The 24,596-nt window shown below is 41.9% G+C and overlaps 1 protein-coding gene across 1 annotated transcript in view; it reads left to right on the forward strand.

Moving 5' to 3' along the window:
- cacna1fb (calcium channel, voltage-dependent, L type, alpha 1F subunit) overlaps positions 1-24,596 on the forward strand; it is a 46,586-nt gene that overhangs the window by 8,975 nt on the left and 13,015 nt on the right. Inside the window, exons 2-33 of the mRNA XM_026153617.2 lie at positions 1,615-1,874; positions 2,045-2,145; positions 2,645-2,750; positions 5,676-5,815; positions 7,920-8,074; positions 8,157-8,309; positions 8,577-8,773; positions 8,875-8,978; positions 9,436-9,587; positions 10,491-10,565; positions 11,571-11,652; positions 11,769-11,795; positions 11,885-12,045; positions 12,160-12,385; positions 12,469-12,676; positions 12,754-12,874; positions 13,105-13,180; positions 13,275-13,323; positions 13,402-13,462; positions 15,184-15,286; positions 15,602-15,731; positions 18,050-18,109; positions 18,206-18,312; positions 18,479-18,566; positions 18,747-18,854; positions 19,346-19,398; positions 20,653-20,799; positions 20,882-21,083; positions 22,759-22,917; positions 22,999-23,109; positions 23,357-23,440; positions 24,391-24,519. Of these exons, the coding sequence (XP_026009402.2) occupies positions 1,615-1,874; positions 2,045-2,145; positions 2,645-2,750; positions 5,676-5,815; positions 7,920-8,074; positions 8,157-8,309; positions 8,577-8,773; positions 8,875-8,978; positions 9,436-9,587; positions 10,491-10,565; positions 11,571-11,652; positions 11,769-11,795; positions 11,885-12,045; positions 12,160-12,385; positions 12,469-12,676; positions 12,754-12,874; positions 13,105-13,180; positions 13,275-13,323; positions 13,402-13,462; positions 15,184-15,286; positions 15,602-15,731; positions 18,050-18,109; positions 18,206-18,312; positions 18,479-18,566; positions 18,747-18,854; positions 19,346-19,398; positions 20,653-20,799; positions 20,882-21,083; positions 22,759-22,917; positions 22,999-23,109; positions 23,357-23,440; positions 24,391-24,519 (3,935 nt within the window). The remainder of the gene's footprint in view (positions 1-1,614; positions 1,875-2,044; positions 2,146-2,644; positions 2,751-5,675; positions 5,816-7,919; positions 8,075-8,156; positions 8,310-8,576; positions 8,774-8,874; positions 8,979-9,435; positions 9,588-10,490; positions 10,566-11,570; positions 11,653-11,768; positions 11,796-11,884; positions 12,046-12,159; positions 12,386-12,468; positions 12,677-12,753; positions 12,875-13,104; positions 13,181-13,274; positions 13,324-13,401; positions 13,463-15,183; positions 15,287-15,601; positions 15,732-18,049; positions 18,110-18,205; positions 18,313-18,478; positions 18,567-18,746; positions 18,855-19,345; positions 19,399-20,652; positions 20,800-20,881; positions 21,084-22,758; positions 22,918-22,998; positions 23,110-23,356; positions 23,441-24,390; positions 24,520-24,596) is intronic.

Consider the following 24,596-nt stretch of genomic DNA (forward strand, 5'->3'; position numbering starts at 1 on the left):
ATTGTGAGGACCTGTGGATGTTCCTACCCTTTGAGGACATTTACGTCTGCTTCAGGGTTTGACTTGGTTTCAGGGTTCAGTGTTGAGGTCCTCTTAGGTATATTAAGACAAACACGTCTGTGTGTGCGTGTGTGTTCAGGTACCAACACATCAATCCCAGCCTACATCACACACACACACACACACACACACACACACACACACACACACACACACACACACACACACAGATCTAGGTCGCAGCTGTTCACTATAATTTCTTTTTTTCACCTCCTCTGGATTCTATCACATCTCTCTCCTTCTCTTCCTCACGGTTCATTTTACCTAATTTCTTTTCTCCGTGTCACGCTTCTCTCCTCTTTGACCTTGTAGCGAGGTCAGAAGAAAAGGAAAAATCACACGTGTGTTACAGACAGACTGGTTCATGGCCACAAACACCTGGAGTTAAATACACATACATATGACACATCCAAAGGCCCGACCTAACTCCTCTTTCAAACCATCTGTCTTCTCTGTCAAAAATGTAAACACTGGAATCCACGAAAGGGGGACCTTTGACCTTTAGGTGCAGATGTGCAGCTGAGTCTTTTCCTGTCGAGTTGGTTCTTGTATATTATGCCTATATTATGTATATGTTATTATATTATGGAGAGGCTGTTTGATTTCTTCGATGTAAAGCTCTGAGAACTTTTCGCTGCACTGCACAGCAAACACTATGTTACACTTAACTTAACTTGTGTTTGGGAGTTTTGTTCTTGGGTTCTTTTGTCTGAGGTGTTGTTGTGATTTGGAGCTATATAAAAAGAACTAAATTGAACTAAATTAAAAGTCTTTTTTTTGTGCCTCAGTGCCTGCTTGATTTTGAGAACTGAAAGAGTAGTTGGACCTGGAAATGGCTAATGATAACAGACGTAACAAGTGGATATTATTATGACATGAAGATCAGCAGCAAATACTAGATTCTGGTTCTTCTTCTGCAGTTTTATGTGAGGCTGAGAGACAATGTTATCCAAATACACTGGATAAAAAATATGCAGTCAGCGTCTGCCGTGATGCGGAAGCTACAAAGGTCTGTCGTGGTGAAGAGAGAGCTGAGCACACAAGCAAAGCTCTCAATTTACCAGTCGATCTTCATCTTCCTCTCACCTGTGGGCACGAGCTCTGGGCAGTGACTGAACATCGCTGATCGAAAAATGGTTGGGTCTTAGAGATAGGGTGAGGAGTTCAGTCATTTGAGAGGGGCTCAGAGTAGAGGCGCTACTCCTTGTCAAAAGAAGGCAGTTGAGCTGGTTCGAGCATCTGTTTAGGGCACCTCCTGAGTGCCTCCTGAGTGAGTTGTTCAAGGCATGTCCTAACTGAAGGAGTTTATATCAATATCGCTCTCATATCTGTCAGTCTGGGAACGCCTCGGTGTTCCCCTGGATAAGCTAGAGGAGGTGACCTGGGAGAGGGAGGTCTGGACCTCTCTGCTTGGGCTGCTGCCCCTGTGATCCAGCCAGGATATATGGAAGAAAATGGATGGATGGGTTATTGACGGATTTATCGATGGATAGGCTAAAACTGGAAAAGTCTTGTAGGTTTTGACATTTTTCTGTGCATTTCTTGCGTTTCCAGGTTCTGGTCGTAATGGCTACGCCAAAGCTGTGGATGGGGAGGAAGGAGGGGGCGAAGGTGAGGAAGAGGAGGAGGGAGGAGAGGTGGATGGAAGAGGGGACAGAGAAGAAGGAGGAGGTGAGGAGAGTAATGCGGAGTGGGATCAAGAGCTGGATGGAGAGGACGAAGGAGGTGTGAGGATGACAAGAACAGACACGCTTCACTCGACCACAAGTTCAACAGGAACGCAGAGAAAAAGAGGACAACACGCTAAGAAACAGGTGAGAAAACACGCTAAACACGCAGGTGGAAGGTCTGACGGCAGGTTTTCAGTTATAATATGGAGCTGCTGACCTGAACCCTTTTTGGAAAGGCAAAATAAAAGACAATAAAAGAGTTACCAATGTTGATGATGCTATTGATGACATGCTTGATGTCACTTCCTCCTCAGGTGCAGGGCACTAATCAGGTCCAGCGTGCTCCCCGGGCATTATATTGTCTGAAACTCAACAACCCAATCAGACGGGCTGCGCTCCATATTGTTGAGTGGAAGTATCCTTTACTGTGACCGTAAGGAGAGGTTAATTAGTCCCAGGTTAAAAATGACTTTATTGCTTTTTTAAATGTTATTTTCTGCCATATACTTATAATGCTGCTTAAATGTTCTTTTTTCTTTTTTCTTTTATTGGATAGATTATTGTCGAGTGTCAGTTTATAATCAATGACACAAACAAAATATATATATTAATAGATTATTTTAACTGCACAGAATTTCGGGGTATAATTGGGCTGCATAAAGGGCTAATATATAATTATACTCATCCAAAAGTACTTTGTTAGAGTCCTAGAATTGAAATATAGAGCTGGACATCTGCAGAACAGGTCCTCCTTAATATATCTCCAGAGCCAGCAGGTGACAGGAGAAAATCTCATGTAATGCCGATGATGTTACATGATTTATAGGTCTGCGAAAATGTCATGGAGTGGTTAAAATTGAGTCCTCGTGTCAAAAACAAAGCTTGTTTTTAGTTGTTTCCTGAATGTAACTCAGGCCATTTGACATCTTCATCCTGTTGGCCATCTTTGCAAACTGTGTCGCCCTGGGAGTTTCCAAACCATTTCCTGAGGATGACTCCAACTCCACCAACCATGATCTGGTGAGATAAGACACACAGTCACAAACACAGTGGACTCAGGTAGTTAAAATTTCTCATGTCATGATCAACCATAGAGACCTTGTAGTCTCACATCAAACAGAAACATGGAAGTTTGGACTTGGTGATATTTATTAGTTTCCTGGAGCTGTACTGTGCTTTCCCTCTGGTTCTAGTCTTCATGCTAAGCTAAGCTAAGTTCTCCTCGGTCAGTCTCTGTGGTGGGAATGAAAGTGAAATGCATGACATGCTAAATCTAAGCTCCAAAGAAGGATTTACCATATTTGGACTACAGGGAGGACTGCTAAGCAATCAACCAATCACGCAAGCTTGGATAGAAGCAGCATCCATAAACTATATGGGTGCAATGCACAGAAATACATAACCTTCCAATGATAACACTTTTCACCAAAACTGAAATAAAACTACTTGGATGAGCTGCATATGACACAAGTACATGCAGGGGTTTTTTCATAAACACAGTTCAGAGGTCCAGTTTAGCAGATATAAGATACTAAAGTTGCTTATATCTACACACCTGTCAGAAAATCCAAACAGATGAGTTTCAAAAACACCTGCTATATGTTTGTTATGTGTTTGCTTGGTCGTTCGCTTTAGAGGTATTTTTGTTGCAGGTTCTAAACGTATTTCTTTCCATGGCTGAATTCGGAGACTACGGACATGGACTGACTTTTAGAGACAGCCTCAAGTGGCCATTAGAAGAACTTCAGTTTTTGGCATTTGATTTAATACACGGGGAAAACAGCGTGCAAGCGCAATACACGAACAGTGCTCAGTTATTAGGTTCATTGGTGATTTACAAAAGTTGCACTGTTTTCTAAACACAGGCAGAGTCAATCTATCATCATCATTATTATTGTTATTATTGTTATTATTGTTATTATTATTGTTGTTGTTGTTGTTGTTGTTGTTGTTGTTGTTGTTGTTGTTGTTGTTGTGATTAAGCAAAAAATTTGTGTTTTTTTTAATGAGAAATTTGCAATAAATTGTGTTTTGCAAATATTATTAAATTAGTTTTCATTATTTATTTCTCCTCCCTATATTTTGCACTTTGAGACAGGACCTACGTCCAGAAATACACATGCAACAGTGTCAGTAGAAAAAAAGGTCTCTGGGTTTCCTTTCACGCAGTCCTGTCACTGTGCTCTTTCGTAAATACTGACTCTACTTTTTTTGTGTTGAGTGTGTTTTTGCCCCAGAAGTTGCTCCGTGGTTTGTGCACTGATTGCAGATTCAGCTCCACTTTGTGTGTTGCTCCTGTGGTAGAAGTCATAGGTCATGGATGCTGATGCAGTAGATGACTGACAGGTTTGTGATCAGATCTGAGGAGTTTCTGCTCTGATGGTTCGGCTTCTCCTCACTCTCCTCTTTATGTCTGCATCTCTCGATCTTCACTTACAGTTGAACTGTACTCGCTGTTCAGGCAGCCACTTTGTGCTGAAGTGACATCTCTGCCTATTTCGACAAACACAAATCACAGTAACTACATGTTTAGCCAAGCGGCGTGAAAGGAGCTCAGGCTGATATTTATGGATCCACTGTGGAAACAGAGTTTAATGTTCAGTGGTCTGTGGTAGAGATAAACCTGCAGAGGATTACTGGCTGAATCTGCAACAGCACTCTGCTGCTTTTTATTTTCAGTTTGTTGCTTAGCTGTTCAGCTACAACATTATTATTATTTATTATTGTTTTGTAGCTTCTGAAAGTGGAAATAGGCTCAACCTAATATCACAACAGAGCATGTAATAGACACCGGTCCACCGTTTTGGAGAAGCAAAGCGTCTCCACAGATTTACACAAGCAGCATGAAAGGGAAAACCGCGGGAAACCCTTTAAACAGCATTATTAACAATTTACATCTATATATGTTTTAGGTGCCTCAGCTTAATCGTTTCCTGCAATTAAGGACCCTGGAATATACTTCATACGTTTTTTGCTCACTACCAACTTTGTGGCTTTAAATATATTATCTCCCCCTGCTGGTAATGCAATTTCTGCATTCATTTCATGTTTTGGAGAGGCAAAGCATGAAATGGACTCAGTGGTGTCCCGTGTCTATTGCACGCTTTGCTGCGGTACTGGGTTGGTTTGCTAACAACTGAAACTTACTGATGATATTTGAACGCATTTGTTAAATGCTTTCAGAACCTAGATGTGGATTTGTTATTATTTTTGTCATAAAAACTGGGTTATTTATACTATGTCACAGATACTGTCTACAACTAGTGAAGCATGAAAATGCTTCCTCTCGCCTGTCGCTACAAAGTAAATAATGAGGAAGTAATACAGTCAAACATGTATTTGAAATGAAAACATTTTGTGTGTGTTTAAGAGAGATTTAGAGTTGATAACTGCCAGCAGAAAAAAAATGAGCCCTGTACATAAGTGTGTTTGTGTTTCTTTGTGAGGACAGGTCTTAAAGTGAAGGTCATTTGTGTGATATTGTGGCTGTCGGAGGCTCAAGAGTGTAGTGGTTTACACATCCGCTGGTGGAGAAATAAATCCTTTGGGGTTGCGTGAGGAGGGGTTTAAAACATCTGCCACATCAAACACGTGGATCTGCCCACTGTGGCGATGTCGTGTGAATAAGGGACCAGCTGAAAGTAGCTTTTTTTGTGACTGTTGGTGGGTTAAGATTTTAAGTTTTGGGCTGAAGGTCAGGTAGGACTTGAGCTTATATCGAACAATTTGAACGATAATGCCTCCATTTGATAATGATCCTCATAAGTGTAGGAAGACCAGTGTGTGTGTGTGTGTGTGTGTGTGTGTGTGTGTGTGTGTGTGTGTGTGTGTGTGTGTGTGTCAGAGATGAGGACAGATTGGTAATTCTCCGAAATACTCACAAATTCTTCACGTCCACGTTTACCGGGTTACGCACACAGACATGGAACATATTATGTGTTTCAGGAACAAGTGGAGTATGTCTTCCTCATCATCTTCACCGTGGAGACCTTCCTAAAGATCCTGGCCTACGGTCTGGTGATGCACCCCAGCTCCTACATCCGCAACGGCTGGAACTTGCTCGACTTTGTCATCGTCATAGTTGGGTAAGCAAGTCAAAAGATGGTTCTCACCGTAGGCTTTTAGGATCTGTTGGTTCCCCGTGTTCTGGGATCCTTTTCTTTGTTGCTCTCTGCATGTTGCAGCAGTAGATCTGATCTGACTGCAGAAGACTTTCAGTAAATCAGGCTCAGGCCCAGCGGTGATGTCATAGTTTCACTCAGTTTGCAGGTTCTGTCTTTTGACCTCTGATTTCTACACAGTGGACTGAACTCATCCAGGAAACCTAAGCAGCCTGATGCGTTGCAGGAACACGCTGTTTAACCCTGAACCTCTGGTACTCCAGAGCTGCAGAGATGGTTCTTCTTAGACATCTGAGTGATGTGTTGTCATTTTAGTTGCTGATGATTTTGCCCAGAGCTGAGGGTCCTGGGTTTGAATCCACCAGATGCACGGGCCCTGCTTTGTGGGTATCATCCAGGGTGCCACACCTCTCACACGATGATAGAGGATGGGTAGAAAGATGGAAGATTTGCTGCAAATTTTGCTGTGTTGCATCATGTTGAATCAAATTTTATTGTGCAGTATCTGTAAAATCTGCAGCATATATTCTGCCTTTCTACAAGCCAAAAGAAATGGCTGACTTAGATTACTGATTTTTGAATAGTTATTATTACATATGGTAAATACAGCCCAGTAGTTTAACAGGTTGGCAGCAGCTCTGAGTCATTTCCTCCGATCAGTCGCTGACTGAGATCACACTCAGTCCTGCAGGTCCTAACCTTGGTTCTCTTTGTTATTTCGTGTCCTTGTTGCAGGACGCTGATGCGACTGGATGTCCTCAGGCTGATAATGGTGATGATGATGATGATAAACCCTGTTGTCATGGTAACACAGCCTGAGGAAGCTATGTTCCACTTTACAGTCAGGATGCTATATGTGGGACACTCAGGAGTTCTTGTAGGAGTTCAGTGTTTGATTTGTGTTCTGTCTCTGAAGCTGGATTTACTTTAAAGGCAGTTTTCATTGGATGTTTTATTGATAGCTGTAGAAAGATCGTGGATTTCAGCGAGTCTAAATGTGTTGAAGGATCCCAGGGGAGGTTAAGGGGGGTTATCGCAGGTTCATAGCTTTAATATTTTTTTTACTCTGTTTACTCAGGAAGTAATTAATCTGCCTCAGTAGGAAATAAGCGACATCTTGATCTAATCTGTTTGTGTGGTCAGACATTCTTATTTGGGGTTTCCTCCTGTTCCAGTTTGTGATCATTTTAATGCAGAATCACAAACTGCAGAGTCTCTCTTCCCTCCAGCTTGAGGGACCGTAGATGGAGTGGCTTTATCAGACTGGGCCTCCAACAGGCACAGGTGGTGTTTTGCAGCCGTGTGTGAAGCAGCAGGATGGCACTCCCCACCTCCTGGACTGAAGGTTGGATCCAAACTTAAGCATTTTCAGTCCTTCCAGTGGAGTTTAATAGCACAGTTTCAGAAATAATCTTTGTCCGTACAGTATGTCTGCAATTGTTTATCACATGATGATTAATGGGTCATGGTTCACCCAGTCTGAGGCTTCTCTCTGCTGGAAAAAGGTGAACGTCCACCTAACTTCCTGCCACCTGATCAGCTTCTGTGACAGACGTTTGATGGACTGCACGTATTTAGGCAATACGAGAACTACAGGATAGTGCTGCTGCTGTCTTGTCTATAGAGGTTACAGGTGAAAATGAACCCTGAGGTGAGCACGATAACTCCCTTTATCTGGACCTCTTTCAATTTAAGGTTATGCTATTTGGCCTGAAAGATAGACCTGCAATGTTCAAAAGGCTGATGGGACGAGCTCTGGGGGAGTTGAATGGTGTCATCTGGTTGTTTTTTATATATATATATATATATATATATATATATATATATATATATATATATATATATATATATATATATATATATATATATATATATATATATATATATATATATACATGAATGACATCATTGTTTTCTGCAGCTGCTGGAAACAACACTTGTGTGATGTTCAAGGTATACTGGTCAAACTCAGATGTTGGTCTAACTGAGATCAACTGAAGCCCACATTTCAATGAGCTAGATCATAAAGGTTGATGTTCCTTTTCTTCTTCTGATGTTTTCCGCACAGCTTGTTCAGTGTTGTCCTGGAGACAATGACTCATAAGTCAAGTGGCGAGCAAGCAACAACCCATCACATGCCTGGGAAACCTGGAGGTCTGGATGTCAAAGCTCTAAGAGCCTTCAGAGTCCTGCGGCCCCTCAGACTGGTTTCTGGAGTCCCCAGTAAGTTTCCTAGACTTTGGCGTGGACTCACTGTGTGCATGGTCAATGGTTGTCCACATGTTCAGCTGTGTGTGTCTGTCAGGTCTGCAGATTGTGTTGAACTCCATCATGAAGGCGATGGTTCCTTTGCTTCACATTGCTCTGCTGGTTCTCTTCGTCATCATCATCTATGCCATCATCGGTCTGGAGCTCTTCATCGGACGCATGCACAGGACCTGCTACTATATAGGAACCGGTATGATCGAACACACAATGCAGGACACATTCACACAGATCCTGCTTATTTTTTGATGACTGTAGAAGCTAAAACGTTCTTCCTGTTAAAACTTAGTTCTTCTTCTCACTGTTGCCAAGTGGTTTCTCAGAAGGGGTCGATTAGATTTTGGGGCTTTCTCTCTGCTCTTGTAGGGTCTTTACCTTAAATACAAATCGCCTTGAGGTGACTGTTCTTGTGATTTGGGGATATAAAAATAAAACTGAATTTAAATGGAATATTCCTCAGATAATTATGTGGAGGATGACCCGGTGCCGTGTGCGTTTGCTGGTCATGGCCGTCAGTGCATCATAAATGGCTCAGAGTGTCGGGGAAGGTGGGCTGGTCCCAATGGAGGAATCACAAATTTCGACAACTTCTTCTTCGCCATGTTGACCGTGTTCCAGTGCATCACCATGGAGGGATGGACTGACGTGCTGTACTGGGTAAAATGCATTGTGGTGTCATGTTTACCAGCCTGTCCAAAAACATAAGAGGTGCTCACTTTTCATTGTGTTTTCTCTCTTTCTGTTGTGTCTGTGCACAGATGAACGATGCCATTGGGTTTGAGCTGCCGTGGGTGTATTTTGTTAGCTTGGTGATTTTTGGCTCCTTCTTTGTTCTCAACCTCGTTCTGGGAGTCCTCAGCGGGTCGGTCATCTCCAAACACAAAAGCTGTTCACATTTTTATATATATATATATATATATATATATATATATATATATATATATATATATATATATATGTGTGTGTGTGTGTGTGTATATATATATATGTGTGTATATATATATGTACTTAGGCAAATAAAAGGACACTTTAGATGCATTTAATAGTGTAAAAACCTCATTCTTATCTGAGGCATTATTCAGGGTTAAACAGCTGAAGTTTCTGATATAGTTCAAATAAGTTTAAGCACATCTTATCTTAAATATATTTTTAGCCCCGATTATGAATACAGGCCTAACTTGTAATAGCAGTGGTAATATTTTATGTTCTCAACACTCATCATTGTTCAATATCTGCTTAAGTGAAGCATCTGAACACTTCTTCCCGTGATGATGATTTTTGAGGAGTTTTAAATGTCTGAATCGTTGTGGATGCTGCAGAGAGTTCAGTAAGGAGAGGGAGAAGGCAAAGGCTCGTGGAGATTTCCAGAAGTTGCGAGAGAAGCAGCAGATGGAGGAGGATCTGTGTGGGTACATGGACTGGATCACTCAGGCTGAGGACATGGATGAACTGGACGAGGACGGAAACCCACGTAAGGCTTGGGCACACTATGGTTTCTTCTTGGTGGACTGTCGTGGGTTTCTTTACTCAGATTGGCTCCTTTAGGTCTCCAGTGTGACATTTGGTCCCAAACATTAGTTGTGATCATATTATTATCCATCTCTGCTTGTCTGGAGTCAGGGGGGAGGGGGCGGTCTCACCAAAGTAACCCAGGTGTCCCCACCTAAGGCCCTCTTCCAGCAGCTCTGGGCCTCAAGCCAGAAAAGGACCTAGGATACCTTGGAACATGTGGCATCCTAATCACTATGCAGAAACTGCCTCAGCTGTCTTATTTTAATGGTCATTTTCACACAAATCGTTTAGATGACTGAGTCCAATCAGAGGAGCTGCAGGAGCCCAAATACAGTACAGTGGCTTTAAATATGGCAGCTCCCTGTGTTTTTTAGCAGGTTGTTTCAAACCTCCACTGAGCTGTTAGATGGAAACTGTTTTCTGTATCCTGCTCTCCAAACCATCAGTTTCTCTGCTTGTGTCTTTATCTCAAGCACAACAGCAGAAACCAAACGAGCCAGAAATGTGATGTAAGGTAGATGCTTGTTAAGCCTTTTGTTTGGTTGCTTGGTTTGATTGTAAGTTTCAACATTAAATAACATTTGTGTCAGAGAAAATATCCACATTTCGCCTGACTGTAAAACAATATAAACAGAAAATAAGCACTACGAATATATATTTATTTCTTAACACATTACTTTGGGAATTCTTGATATTTTCTTATTTTTGCTCGTAGCAATAACTTTGAATTCATTTGATTTGGTTTGAAGTCATTGTCAAAAAGTTCGTTTTGTGTTTGGCTTGGCTGCCACACGAGGCTGGCGCTCTCTCTGTATTTCATTTTAAGCTGCTTATTTTAATAATAAATGTTTTTCTCTCTCAGGGCCATCTCTGGGCGATCTGGCTGATAAGAAGAGAGGGAAGTTTGGATGGTTCAGTCACTCCAACGAAACTCATGGTGAGACACACATGCAAACACTGTTGTGTCTCCATCACATCAGAGGATTTTTAGTGCCAGAAGTGACCTTGTTAGGATAAGAAGGTGCAACGTCATGAGCTGAGGCTAGCAAGCTATGTTAGCAAGCTACATTTCTTATATTTAAGAGTGCAGAGAGAGACTGTGGAACTTCACTCATTGTTTTGATGGTTTTACCACACAGCAGCCCAAGCAGCTGTTACCTATTTCTATTAAAATTCTACAAGACACCAGCACAACAAACATGGTGGAGAGGTCCAGTTTAGTTACCTGAACTGTGTCAGCTTCAACACACCTATCAATGCAACGACATCCCCCTTTAACCCTCACCGATGTCCAGATGTGCGAGTCATAATAAACTGTGAAACTAGCCACACAGGCCAAAAACATTTTTTTACCAGAAGAGCAGATACAGTAAAATCCAACAACAGCTGGAGAAGGTATCTGTCTGACACAGGGACCTACATTATGGAGATTTATTTTTGGTTCCTATAATAAGGTGGCTGTGTTAACAGAATGATGCACCAGTACGATTAATAGAAGCACAATCACACACATAATATGTACAGTATATATGAGTTGTATTATCACAGAGACAGCTCTGTGCAGTTTGTACATCTCTCAGTCTAAATGCAAACGTCATCCTCGCTGTCCCTGTAAAATATCTGGGTCTCTTTCTGTCCTCATATTTATCTGACCCTGTTTCTGATCAGACTTACTCTCCGAGCTCGTTCAGCTGGATTCACCTCAGTATAGATTCACTGAGGAGGTCGGGAAACGTCAGCTTTCATCAATCGGAGAGGGAAAAATTTGTGAGATATGCTGTATGAATAAGATATGAATATTTTATACTTTATATTTTTGTTTGCATAACAAATAAAATATATTGATAGTATAGAAATTAATAAGTGCCACATTTTTTAAGAAGCAGGATTGTTGACTTGCATTGATCATTTATTAATATTTGTCTGTTTGTGTGTGTTTCAGCGAGTCTTCCTGCCAGTGAAACGGCGTCTGAAAACACAGAGAACATCGATGAGGAGCACACCAACTGCTGCCAGGCCTGCTGGTAACACACACACACACACACACACGCACACTTTCAGTTCGTACATCACATGATTCTTGCTTTAGTGCCCCCTTCAGGAACAACTTCACATAAAAACAAAAAATGTTATGTTTCAGTGCTCAGATGATGAAGATCGGCTGCTGGTGAGTTCACTGACCTTCAGAGGTTCAGCAGACTAAAGTCAGCACGTTAGACTCACCTTCACCTGAACGACTCTCTTTCTTTGCCTCAGTCGGACGTTACGTCGCTGGAACCGAGTCTGTCGCAGAAACTGTCGCACTGCCGTCAAATCCGTAACTTTCTATTGGCTGGTTTTGCTGCTGGTCTTCCTCAACACCTCCCTCAGCGCCTCTGAGCACTATAACCAACCAGACTGGCTGACTCAAGTCCAGGGTAACAACAGCCTCCTTCTCCTCCACAAGAGGAACGGGTCGTAGAGACACTGATATTTCAGTTTGAAATGTTGTTGAGCAAACATTTTCTGTGTCCGTGTCTTTGTTTGTGCAGACATTGCCAACAAGGTGCTGCTGTCTCTCTTTACGGTGGAGATGTTGCTGAAGATGTACAGTTTGGGTCTGGCCCATTACTTTGTGGCGTTCTTTAATCGTTTCGACTGCTTCGTGGTGTGCGGTGGCATCGTGGAGACCATCCTGGTGGAGCTGGAGATCATGCCTCCTCTGGGGATCTCTGTGCTGCGCTGCGTCCGTCTGCTGCGGATCTTCAAGGTGACACGGTGAGAAAACACACCCGAACCACCCGATGCAGGTCACACGGCTCGTCACGAGTCATCGCTGAGGTCACTCTCTGTTTGCTCAGGCATTGGACGGCTCTGTCCAACCTGGTGGCATCGCTGCTGAACTCCATGAAGTCCATCGCCTCGCTGCTGCTCCTCCTTTTCCTCTTCCTCATCATCTTCGCCCTGCTCGGCATGCAGCTGTTCGGAGGAAAATTCAACTTTGATGAAACGCAGACCAAACGCAGCACATTCGACGCTTTCCCGCAGGCGCTGCTCACCTGTTTCCAGGTAGCACTGCAACCACTTTCTCCCAGTGATGTCACGACGTGCAGGGAGCGGGCGCCTCACGATGACTGTGTGTTTAGATCCTGACAGGTGAGGACTGGAACATGGTCATGTATGACGGCATCATGGCATACGGCGGCCCCGTGTTTCCCGGGATGATCGTCTGTATTTACTTTGTCATCCTCTTCATCTGTGGTAACTGTATCCTTGAATCCCCCTGATGCACCAAAGTTCTCAAAGCTGCATTTGTGGTAATACATGTATTTGTTGTTTTAGAGGCATCTTTCAATTTCCACAATACTTAATACCCCTCCTTGAGTTTTAGTGAAACAATGATCTCCTATTGAGTGATTGTGCTCAAGGTGAAGATCATCTTTGTTGTTTTATGAGTAGTAACCTGTGAAAACATCAGCATCCTTAACGAGCATCAGACATCCTGCTGAACGTCTTCTTGGCTATCGCCGTGGACAACCTGGCAGGAGGAGACAGTGATGACAAGAAAAAAGAGTAAGTGATGGACGGAGGACAAAAGGAAAGAGGGGAGGAAGAAATAAAGCTAGTTGTTGACTTCTGACTGCACTGTTGTATTTTGTCTCTTCAGTAAGAAGGAGGAGGGAGCAGAGGAGGAAGCTACAGAAGAAGAAGTGAAGGTGAACATCAAACTCCGACTGCAATGTTTCAGTTAACTATCAGCGATCTTTTTCTTTGAGGGCTGTTTGTCTTTTCAGGTCGATGTTGATGAAGACACTGAGTATGAAGAGGAAGAGGAGCTTCCTGAAGGAGATGAAGGTCAGTCCTCGGCTGAGCCCATCGCCACATTTCAAGTTTAGCCGAGAAGATGTGACGCTGAAGTGACAGGAAAACTAAATTCACCATTTTAATTGGATGATAACTCAGAAACGACTGTAAACAAGAAAAGTCACAAGCTTCACAGCGCAATCAAAGAACATTAGTTTACTCCACACTGAGGCTTTTTAAAGAGATCTTTAAGGAACCGTTTTAGAGAAAGTCCTATGTGAAAGACACAGGGACAACAAGATACCCATTTTTAGTGGTTCTTTGACAAATTTACAGTTTTAAATCAGATTACTGGAGGAGATTTAAGTGCTATTTAATACCAGTTTAAAAGGTAGCTGGATCCTGGATAGAGGGAAGATATAGTATTGATTTATTTATCATTTATTTAAGTTGCAAGTTGTGCGAGAATACGCTTTAAAGGTGCCCAAAGAGGACCAAACACCCTCCTGCACACAGTCGGCTGTCTGTAGTGTGAGTCAACAGGCTGCTGAGACCTCTGCTGAAACATTAGGAAGGTAGATTAAAAATATGTGGGACAAGTTATAAAACTAGATCCACCAATCAGACAAAGAGGAGACGGGAGATCCACCAATCAAGCTGCCTGACTCACTCTGTCTGTCCAGTCCAGGTCCCAGCATTTCCTCCAATGACATGAACTGATATTTATTTGGTGAAAAATCTATTTTCAAGGAAAACAGCTTGTTTACATTTGATGTCGTGTTTTTTATGTAAGTAAGTAAAAGTAAAATTTATTTATATAGCACTTTTTAAGACAAGAATCTATTACAGAGTGCTTCACATGGGAGTATAAAAACATATAAAGTAAAACAACAACAACACACGAACATTACCCAAATGCCTGTTTAAACAAATGTGTTTTAAGCTGTTTTTTAAAAGAAGCCACAGAGTCGATGGTGCGTAGCGGGGAGGTAAACTGTTCCACAGTATTGGAGCCAGGCTTTGAAAAGCACGATGCCGCTTTGTTTTTAAACGGGTCCCTGGAACAGACAGAAGACCGCTATCAGTGGATCTAAGAATCCGCTTTGGAGAGTAAGGTTGGAGAAGCTCAGCGATATAGGTAAAAGTGAGGATTTTAAACTTAAATCTGTACCCAACGGGAAGCCAGTGCAAGGATTTTAACATGGGAGTGATATGGGAGACTTTATTACTGTGGGTTAAAAGCCTGCAGCATTTTGGACTACTTGGAGGCGATTTAAGGAAGCCTTAAACAGACAGGAAAAGAGTGATTTACAACAGTCTAACCGGGAGGAGATAAAGGCGTGGACAAGCATCTCCAGTTCAGCATGGAGACAGTGCTGCATCATGGGGTTTTTTCTATGACAATGATGCAGCTCTAGTTAAGTGCAAAACAAACATTTTTTCTGGATGAATACATATTGCCGTATTTTTATTTTTAGCTTTACAATAATCCCTCCAATAATCAGTAAATAAAACACGAGTGTAATATGACCAATATGACAAATGTCTGAGAATATGTTAATAAGAACAGTAACACAGGAGCTACAAGTGATGAACCAGGAAGCTGCTATCAGAGACTTTAAAGGTGATGAAAACAGAGGCCCAATGTATGAATATTTAAATATCAGTACCATAACATGCAACTATCCAGCTCTCAATCACTGAAATGATGGATGTTCTAAAAGCTAAAACCATCACCCTCAGATCGTTCACTTTCCTTTCTCCTTTCTCAGAGGGAGGAGTCCAGTTAAAGATGGCCGATCTTGCTCCTCCTAAAGAGAAGGTTCTCCCGATCCCAGAAGGAAGCGCCTTCTTCTGCCTCAGCAAGACAAACCCGTGAGTGTGTCGACACATGCGCGTGCAACACGCCGTCTAACACCTCTACAGGATGAACAATAACAATCACACAAATATGTTTGAGTCATGTATTATTGTTGTTCCCTTTAAGTAATATTTACATAAAGTTAGATTTTCTGGCATCATTTCTAGGAGTTTTTTAGCTTGTTGATGTGGTTATTTTAGACATAATGTGTTTTGCTGTGTGGTTAACTTTACCCAGAGTCTGTGTTCCAGCTTTTGTGATTGAAATTCTAGTATCCTTCATGCTGGGACGTGAAGCCTCTAACACTGACTCTTTGTCTCCGTCTGCAGTATCCGTGTGGCCTGCCACACTCTGATCCATCACCACATCTTCACCAACCTCATCCTCGTCTTCATCATCCTCAGCAGCTGCTCATTGGCTGCCGAGGATCCAATCAGAGCCCACTCCTTCAGGAACAATGTGAGTCTATAATGTGAGATCTGAAGTTGCTCACAGAGGGCTGAGTACCTTTGGGGACACACTTTACCTCTTCATCCAAATTACTGCAGAATTTCTCTTTCTCTTTTAACTCCCATCCAACCTGTGGGGCGTACACACCGACAACATCAGCATCACCTGTTTGATTTTCAGCTTCAAACTCGTGATCCTGTCTGACACCATCTTCACCTCCACAACACTGTCCTGTCTACACCGTGGTTGAACAGTTTGAATCCACCTCCGATGCTTCTGGCCTCCTGCAAATACAATTTATCTTTTCCTTCTATGAGTCATCAGCCAGCTCTCTCCCTTTATCAATAATAGATCCTACATTTGAAGTCCCTACTCTTACTTCAACACTCCTACCTTGCTTTCTCTCTCGCTGCCTCCTAATATGCCTTCCACCTCTCCTCTTCCTTTGTCTTCAGCCAGTAGTAGCTCAGCATCCATTGTTCTGGACCAATCTGATTCTTGATGATCCCCATTCTTGATTTGGCAAAGATTTTGTTCCCAATACCCCCTCCTGACCTAACATGCCTCCATTATCCAGGCTTGGGACCACCACTAGGATGACTAAAGCCAGCATACTCTTAGTTCCAGGCCTTCTTGAAACTTATTTATTCTGCCTGTCTGGGTGAAATAAGACAAACCACCATGTCAGCCACTTTCACCATCACCAAGTTACCTGATAGCCAAGCAACCAATCGCAGCAGAGCACAGCATCCCTCCAGCTGATCCAATCCTGTGCCAACCCTCTGTGGTCTGCGCTGGGGGCGGGGCCTCAGCAGATTACACTGCAGAAGTGGGTCAGTGCCTAACCGGGTTAAAGAGGGAAACACATGGAAACACATGGAGGCAGAAAATCACCAGTTCACTGTCAGATCCTGAATACTCACAGTGTGTGTGTGTGTGTGTGTGTGTGTGTGCAGACACACAAACTTAAACACTCACATGCAGAGCAGCAGCTGGCTTCATGCAAGAAGTAGCAATTCACAACAGCTGAGGGAGGAAATTACTTCAAACATACAATCAGACCTGCTCATACTGAGCGTTAACCCTGTGTTTGCCTCCTCTGTTCTCTACGAAACTGTGCAAATTATACATTTTGGTTCTATCTTGAATTAATTAACGAGCCTCTCGGCTGCCGTCCTTACGAGCAGTGCGTATTTTTCATTGATTGTGTTTTAACCGTCTTCAGCAAACCGAAAATGAGCTCAAGCACTTTGCTTCTGTTTCTGAGCTAAAATGAAACCATGAACCTTCTCAAGGACTTTTGAGTTTTGTGTAGATGAGCTAAGGTAGTTAAACATCTTTTTTCTTGATATGCAGACTTCTCCGCTTTAAACTCCCACCATCATAAAACCAGTGACAGGTGTTGGGCTACATGAAGGAACTGAATAGGAAGGAAAGATGAACGTTAATGCACTAAAGGAGGAAAAATGGCAGCACAAGGGTTCAAGTGACCAAAGTGTTATGGCTGCATGGATCAGTGGTGTATCTGAAACAGCAGGTCCTGTCCAGTGGTTCATACCTACTGTACCAAAAGCAGTTTAAGATGAACAACGAGTAAAACCAGCGATGACCTCAGGAGTTGCTGATGTGTGCAGAGAGCGAAGGGCAAACTGTGCAGTTCGATCCTACAGAAGAGCGACTGTAGCACAGGCTCCACAATAGCAGCCAAACCAAGCTTGAGATGCTGAAAAATCCCACAAGGCAATTGAAAGAAGGATAAAGCCACCACCAACTCATGTATGAAATATGATACACTTGGTTTTACGGAGCTGAGTTCCTGAACTTTCTGCCAAATTAAATTAAAACTTGTTCAGGACTTAGGTCTCTGCTGTGTGACTCTCTGTCGTCATCTGAGTGAAAACTGAATGTGTCTCATTGAGCTGCTGCTTCAACTGTTTCTTGGACTTTTTTCTTGATTTATTTATTTATTTATTTTATAGAGCAGGATGTTATTATCGCAACCAGAAACTGTTTTGAAAATAATTTAATCTCACAGTTTTCTATCAATATTTTTATCTATTACTTTATTTTGGCTGCCTTTAAGCCTCTAACACAGCAGCTACTTCACCATCCACAGCCTCAGTTACATCACAAAAGCCCACATAAAAATATCTTATTTAAAAGAAAATGCTAAAATGCTAATAAATGAAAAGCAAATGTGTCAGCTGCATCTACTTTAATCTGCACACGTTATCCTGACTCACCTGTGGAAAGTTATTTCTGGATTCTGAAGAAAAAAATTGAAATGTTGGACCTGAGTCTGGTTTGTTTTCAACCTCTGTGTTCAGATTCTGGGCTATGCAGACTACGCCTTTACCTCCATCTTCACTGTGGAGATTCTGTTAAAGGTAAATATCGCCTTCAGCTCAATGAAATAACTCACCCAGGCCCTCCTCTCCCTCTTTTGATTGTCTTGCATTGCCAACATGTTCTCTCATTCACAGATGACGGTCCACGGAGCGTTCCTCCATCAGGGCTCGTTCTGCAGGAACTGGTTTAACTTGTTGGATCTCCTGGTCGTCAGCGTCTCTTTGGTCTCCTTCTTCCTGCAGTCAGTATCCAAACAACATACATTCTGTCTTTCCTGTTTGTTTCAGTCTTTGTCTCATGCATGGTTTGCTGTATGTGTTTGGACTGTATTTAAGTACAGAGACTGTTTTGATGTAAGTGTGTTTAAACAAACTGAGGTGTGTAAATGTGTGCGTGTGCCTCTGCAGCTCCAGTGCCATCTCAGTGGTGAAAATCCTCAGGGTCCTCAGGGTGCTCCGACCTCTGAGGGCCATCAACAGGGCCAAAGGACTCAAGGTAACATTACACAGTACAGTGATATGTTCACTTAATGTGGGGCGTACAAAAGCCTAGTCAAAGGGGTCAGTGGGGAGTAGCGATGGTACATATTGAGGGTTGTAGGCGAGTACCAGGCATTGTGCTGTGTTATTTTAAAAATACTCCCTGACTTTGTGTTTGTTTGTTTTTGTCGCGCAGCATGTGGTCCAGTGTGTGTTTGTGGCCATCAGGACCATCGGAAACATCATGATTGTCACGACCCTGCTGCAGTTCATGTTCGCCTGTATTGGAGTCCAGCTCTTCAAAGTGAGGCTGAGAACGTCTACTTACACACTGGACACATTTTTGGAAAAACTTCCGAGTATTCTGAGGAGTAAAAGTGTTTCATTGGGCAGAAGGGGAGAAAATAGAGTGTGTTTTATAAATGTACACTGTTTATCAGGACAACACTGACCCTGATTCTGAATTTCCAGAGTCATCAAAGGGCCACCAAAGTAAAGAAAAACAGTCAGATATGGCAAAACAGGAAATGAAACATTTTCACATATTCGATAAACAAACAAACAAAAACAAACCAGAGAAATGGATGTTAAAAAAACCTTCTAAAACATAACCTCAAACACAAAAAAGTATTTATCATGAGTCCTATATTTACAGTGCATCGAACAATAAAGACACTGTAGCATTATTGCGTTCTGCTCCAAGTCTCTGTTCATATTTTTGAAGTCTTAAAGCTGTGACTAAACGTCAGCACAGTGTTTGTGTTTCTGGTCCAATCTGTGTGTTTTGCATTTCAGGGTAAATTTTACCGCTGCACCGATGAAGCCAAACACACCCCCGAACAGTGCAAGTGAGTTTTCATTATTTAAATTGTTCAAAACTGAAGCCAGCTTGTGTTTTAAATACTGACATTCAACTTCAACAACAATAAACAATCTAATTTTATTTCACTCCAGAGGTAATCCTCTGATTTGTATTCAATTCCAATGATTTATAAAATCTAAGTCTGTATCTTAGAGTTATACTTTGTTTCTGATGTTTAAAGTTGCCACTCAGTTTAGCGCAATTTCATTTTAATTTGAGTCTGATTCTAACTATCGATGTCACAACTTGAGATAAGATTTTATGTCTTTTTTGTAAAAACAATACTTGGTTTGCAGCCGAGATGAATATCAATCGTGGCTTCCAGGTCTAAAACGTCGAGCTAGGCTTGAAATGCCTTAAAACAGGGGTGTCGAACTCCAGTCTCGAGGGCCGGTGTCCTGCAGGCTTTAGATCTCACCCTGGGTCAACACACCTGAATCAAATGATTAGTTCATTACCAGGCCTCTGGAGAACTTCAAGACATGTTGAGGAGGTCATTTAGCCATTTAAATCAGCTGTGTTGGATCAAGGACACATCTAAAACCTGCAGGACACCGGCCCTCGAGGCCTGGAGTTTGACACCTGTGCCTTAAAACATGCTTTTTCCCCCTAATGGACAGAAGTTTGGGCTGGAGGGACTTATCTAGTTGCAGAAAGAATTCCAATTGTGTGGAAGAAACGGCCTTGTCTCCTTTCTCTTCAGTGAGCACTTTCCTGATGAGTTTGTGGGTTCAGTCACTTTTTGTGAGGTCTTATAAATAAAACATGACTTAATTTTGTACATGATAGTAAAAATAAAAATTATTCAAGATGTGTTCTTTAGAAAACGATTTATCAATCACAAGTCGGTAAGAAATGAGCCTACAGTGTCCTTTGTTTCACAGTCAGATCCTCCCCTCGTACACCAACGCCATTTCAAAACGCCAAAATGGCAGCAGGTCAAACATTCATAACAGGAACGTGGTGATGTCATAGTGGTTGTGTCCATCTTTTATATACAGTGTATTGTTCAGTTTCTTGTTTCCGTGACTCGACTGGACTTGTTTACTCATGTTGGGTTGAACATAAGACCGTCACACTGTGTGGCCAAAGGTGAGTCCCCTCAATGGTTGAATGTCAGGTGAATACTCGGTTTGAGGGTTTATGGAATGTTTAGGGCGCCATGTTCACTTCATAATTAAATATCCAGCACATGACTTTAAGTCAGCGTCTTCTGATGAAATGTGATGTGTGTGTTCAGAGGGACCTTCGTGGTGTACAAAGATGGAGACGTGAGCCATCCGATGGTCAGAGAGAGGATCTGGATGAACAGTGACTTTAACTTTGATAACGTCTTGATGGGGATGATGGCGCTCTTCACCGTGTCCACCTTTGAGGGCTGGCCTGCGTGAGTGCTCAGTTTTTGTTTTTGTTTTTTTTTAACTGTTTGTGGGGAACCAACTCTGACATTTTAACCCGTCTGTCTTCAGTCTGCTCTACAAAGCCATCGACGCCAACGGCGAGAACTCTGGTCCCATCTACAACTACCGGGTGGAGATTTCCATCTTCTTCATCGTCTATATCATCATCATCGCCTTCTTCATGATGAACATCTTTGTGGGTTTTGTCATCATCACCTTCAGAGAACAGGGAGAGCAAGAATATAAGAACTGTGAGCTGGACAAGAACCAGGTAAACCCAGCTGCCAGTCTGGACCCAAACGAATCAGTGTCACAGTCATCGTATACGTTAAAAATAGGGATGGGTATCGTTTAGGTTTTATCCGATACCGGTGCCAAATCGGTACTTTTGAAACGGTGCCGGTGCTCAAACGGTGCTCAAACCGGTGCTTAAAGAATGGAGAACACAAAATTGGTCCAAAAACCTCTCATGTTCAGCTGTTTTTTGTAAAAAGATAACAATGTTAGCCTTTTCTGCAGCTATGGGGCATATATGGCATCACTCTTGGCTGGAAGCAGTGCTTAAACAATGGAAAAAACACAAACTTTGTCCTAAATCTCTCATGTTTAACTGTTTTCCACTTTTTCTTTGGTCATTTTAGCCTTTTTGGCCAGGGTGAAGGGAGTATCTGCCATCAAACAAGAAGACAGACGCATGTAGCTATGATGATGTTTGCTAGTTCACCTTACATGCATTAATGTAATAACGTGGTTAGCCTACTCAACGTAAATTACACACGAACATTAAGCTACTCACGCAGAGAAGAACGGCTGCTGCTGCATCATCATCCGTCATCATTTCTGCTACACTGGCAGGGCTAGGGGCCAGGACTCTCCTCTTCGGGGTTTTTGGGGGATATTGCTAACTCCGGGTCAGATAACAGGCAACCCACGCACAGTAGACGTGCTCGGTGTGAGCAAGCTGTCATACGGCGCATTTCTGGGCTTTTAAAAAAAACGCTATGCGTCGCCAGGTGTTTCATCGGATTTGAGGTGTTACCTCCTTTGACAGTATCACAGTATCAGCTTAAAGCACTTGTTGCTGCTGAGTTTGCATATTTTGCTGTGAAGTACAGCCGGACTTTTGACCGCTTCGCCTTGGACATTTTAATCTGTAGCTCTGCTCTTAAAGAACGTACGTACCTGGACCCGCCTACTATCCTCGGAAACGTAAAATTATTGGCTAGAAGTGTATCACAGCTCAGGAAAAAAAGCACCGAAATAAAGCACCGAAATGTGCGCTGCCTTTCGGTCTGGTTACTACCGTTTATGTCAGAACCGGTGCCATCATGGCACCGGACACCGGTACCCATCCCTAGTTAAAAACAATAATGATCAAAGTAAGTACGTTCAAAGGTGTTCAAATCCAAAGGTAACAGGTTGCTATAGTTAATAAATCTAAATTTTTATGTCATTAATAATTTATTTATTTATTCCTTTATTAATTTTGGTTATTTAATGTTTTTAAATATTAATTTTAGAAACTCTTAATCTTGCAAAAAAAACATTGTATTTGATTTATCATAAGATTATCAGTTATAGGGTGTTTTTGTTGTTCCATCTTCTGTTTATTTTCTATTTATTTATTTTTATGTTACTTTCACTGTAAACATAGGAGCGGGGTTTCTTATGCAGTTGTTTTAAAAATATATTATTAATCAACGGATTTTGTTCACATCTTGATGAATAAAATATTCACATATTTCACATAAATTATGGAACAACAGTGAGTTAAAATCACAAGTCGTTGAAGTCATTGAAGTGTTCCCTTAATTTTCTTTTACCAAAGTAATTTTAGTTAAAACAATTTTTTTTACAGTCCCAGCATATTTTTTATCATAATTTTGTTTTGTTTTTTGTTTAGCTGCGTTGTTGCAGTACTGTTAATGCTCTCGTGCCCTCTCCAGCGTCAGTGTGTGGAGTACGCTCTGAAGGCTCAGCCGCTGAAGCTTTACATCCCGAAGAATCCGGTTCAGTATAAGTTCTGGTCCATCATCAACTCGACAGGATTTGAATACGTCATGTTTGTCCTGATCCTTCTCAACACCGTCACTCTGGCCATTCAGGTTCGTAATATTTCAGTTTCTTCTCTGATTTTTTCCTCTTGACTAAAACCTAATCTGTCTAACTTTCCGTGTCTCCTGCAGCACTATGAACAGTCCAAAACCTTCAGCTACATCATGGACATCCTCAACATGGTGTTCACTGGACTCTTCACTTTGGAGATGCTGCTCAAGCTGGCAGCTCTCAGAATAAGGGTGAGGAAACCAAGCGTATCTCTTCAAAGATCTCCATACATCCGCTACGCACGGAAAGTCTTCCTGTTAATAACTACATATTCTTGGACATGTTTTCAAAGCTCTTTAGTGTAGATAGTTTTCCTTTTTCTGTTTACCGTGTTATTAAACTCATATGTGACCATTAAGATTAAGGGTTTATATAAACAGAAATGAACCGAGATCAGGGATAATTAGTTTCACTAAATGTTGTTTTGCTTTTTTCCAGCATTACTTTGTTGATGCCTGGAACTCGTTTGATGCTCTGATTGTGGTCGGCAGTGTGGTCGACATCGTTGTCACTGAGTTCAGCGTGAGTACTTGTGACGTTTCTGTCTTGAATTGGATTTAGAACAGTTCTCTTTATTGTATCTCATTATAACTGACACAATAACACAAATAATTATGGTGCCCACTCCCTCTTGCTCTGTGATGCTGTTTCATTTACCCTGCAGCCTGTAATCCTGGTGTGCAAACACTCACCTGACCTGAGGTTAGAGGTGAGATCATGAATGCAATCCTGGTTTGATAAAATGATAACCAGAACTTTAAGCTGGGCAAGCCTTTAACTCTGAATTTATTAAATATTTGCAGCATCAGAGGGGTGACTACAGCAGCAGGGTCCATATGAGCATCCACACAGTGAAAAAACTATGTACAATTTTGCAATAACAACATCATTTATTATATAGAACAATTAATTCTGAGAAAGCAGATCACAGTCTGTAATTTTCTCCACATAGGACATGTGAGCTGTTTTTAATTAAATCATTTTCAGCCGCTGTCCTCAGGTTAACTCCGGAGCACTGTTGCAGCTGCTGAAGCATTTTTATTTTACTGTTAGTAAAAGTCTGACCCATTTACTCAGTGATATTTATCTTTTTATTGTATCATTTATCAAATTTATCAAATTTTACTGTATCGTTGCTGTGGCTGTGATTTTTCTCCCATTGTTAACAACAGGTATCACCAAAAACATGGGTAACTGTAGCGTGACTTGCTGAAGTAATATAAATCGTCCCACTTTAGACAAGTTTCATTGTTTGGGGGACTTGACACAAGTGCTGTTTTTCCTTTCAGATGTTCAAGACTCCTCTTCCTTTGAAACTACTTTAAATGCAGGTCAAATTAACTTCACCCTTTTGTGCAGCTTTCAGCTCAGCCTGGAGGATCCTGCAGCTCTAAAACAACAGCCAGTCGTTTTTTGTGTGAGTGTATTAACACATGTTTTTATCACATCTGCAAACTTTTCTGTGTTTTCAGAGTGGAGAGGACAGCTCCAGGGTGTCTATCACCTTCTTCCGGCTGTTTCGAGTAATGCGATTGGTCAAGCTACTGAGTAAAGGGGAGGGCATTCGAACACTCCTGTGGACTTTCATCAAATCGCTGCAGGTAAGCGAGGACGTTGTCTGGAAAGAAGATGTGGCGTTTCTTAATGGCCACAAGGTCAATCTGCATCGAGTTCTGGC

The sequence above is a fragment of the Astatotilapia calliptera genome, chromosome 20 (assembly GCF_964374335.1).
Source record: "Astatotilapia calliptera chromosome 20, fAstCal68.1, whole genome shotgun sequence".
Taxonomy (NCBI): Eukaryota; Metazoa; Chordata; class Actinopteri; order Cichliformes; family Cichlidae; genus Astatotilapia; species Astatotilapia calliptera.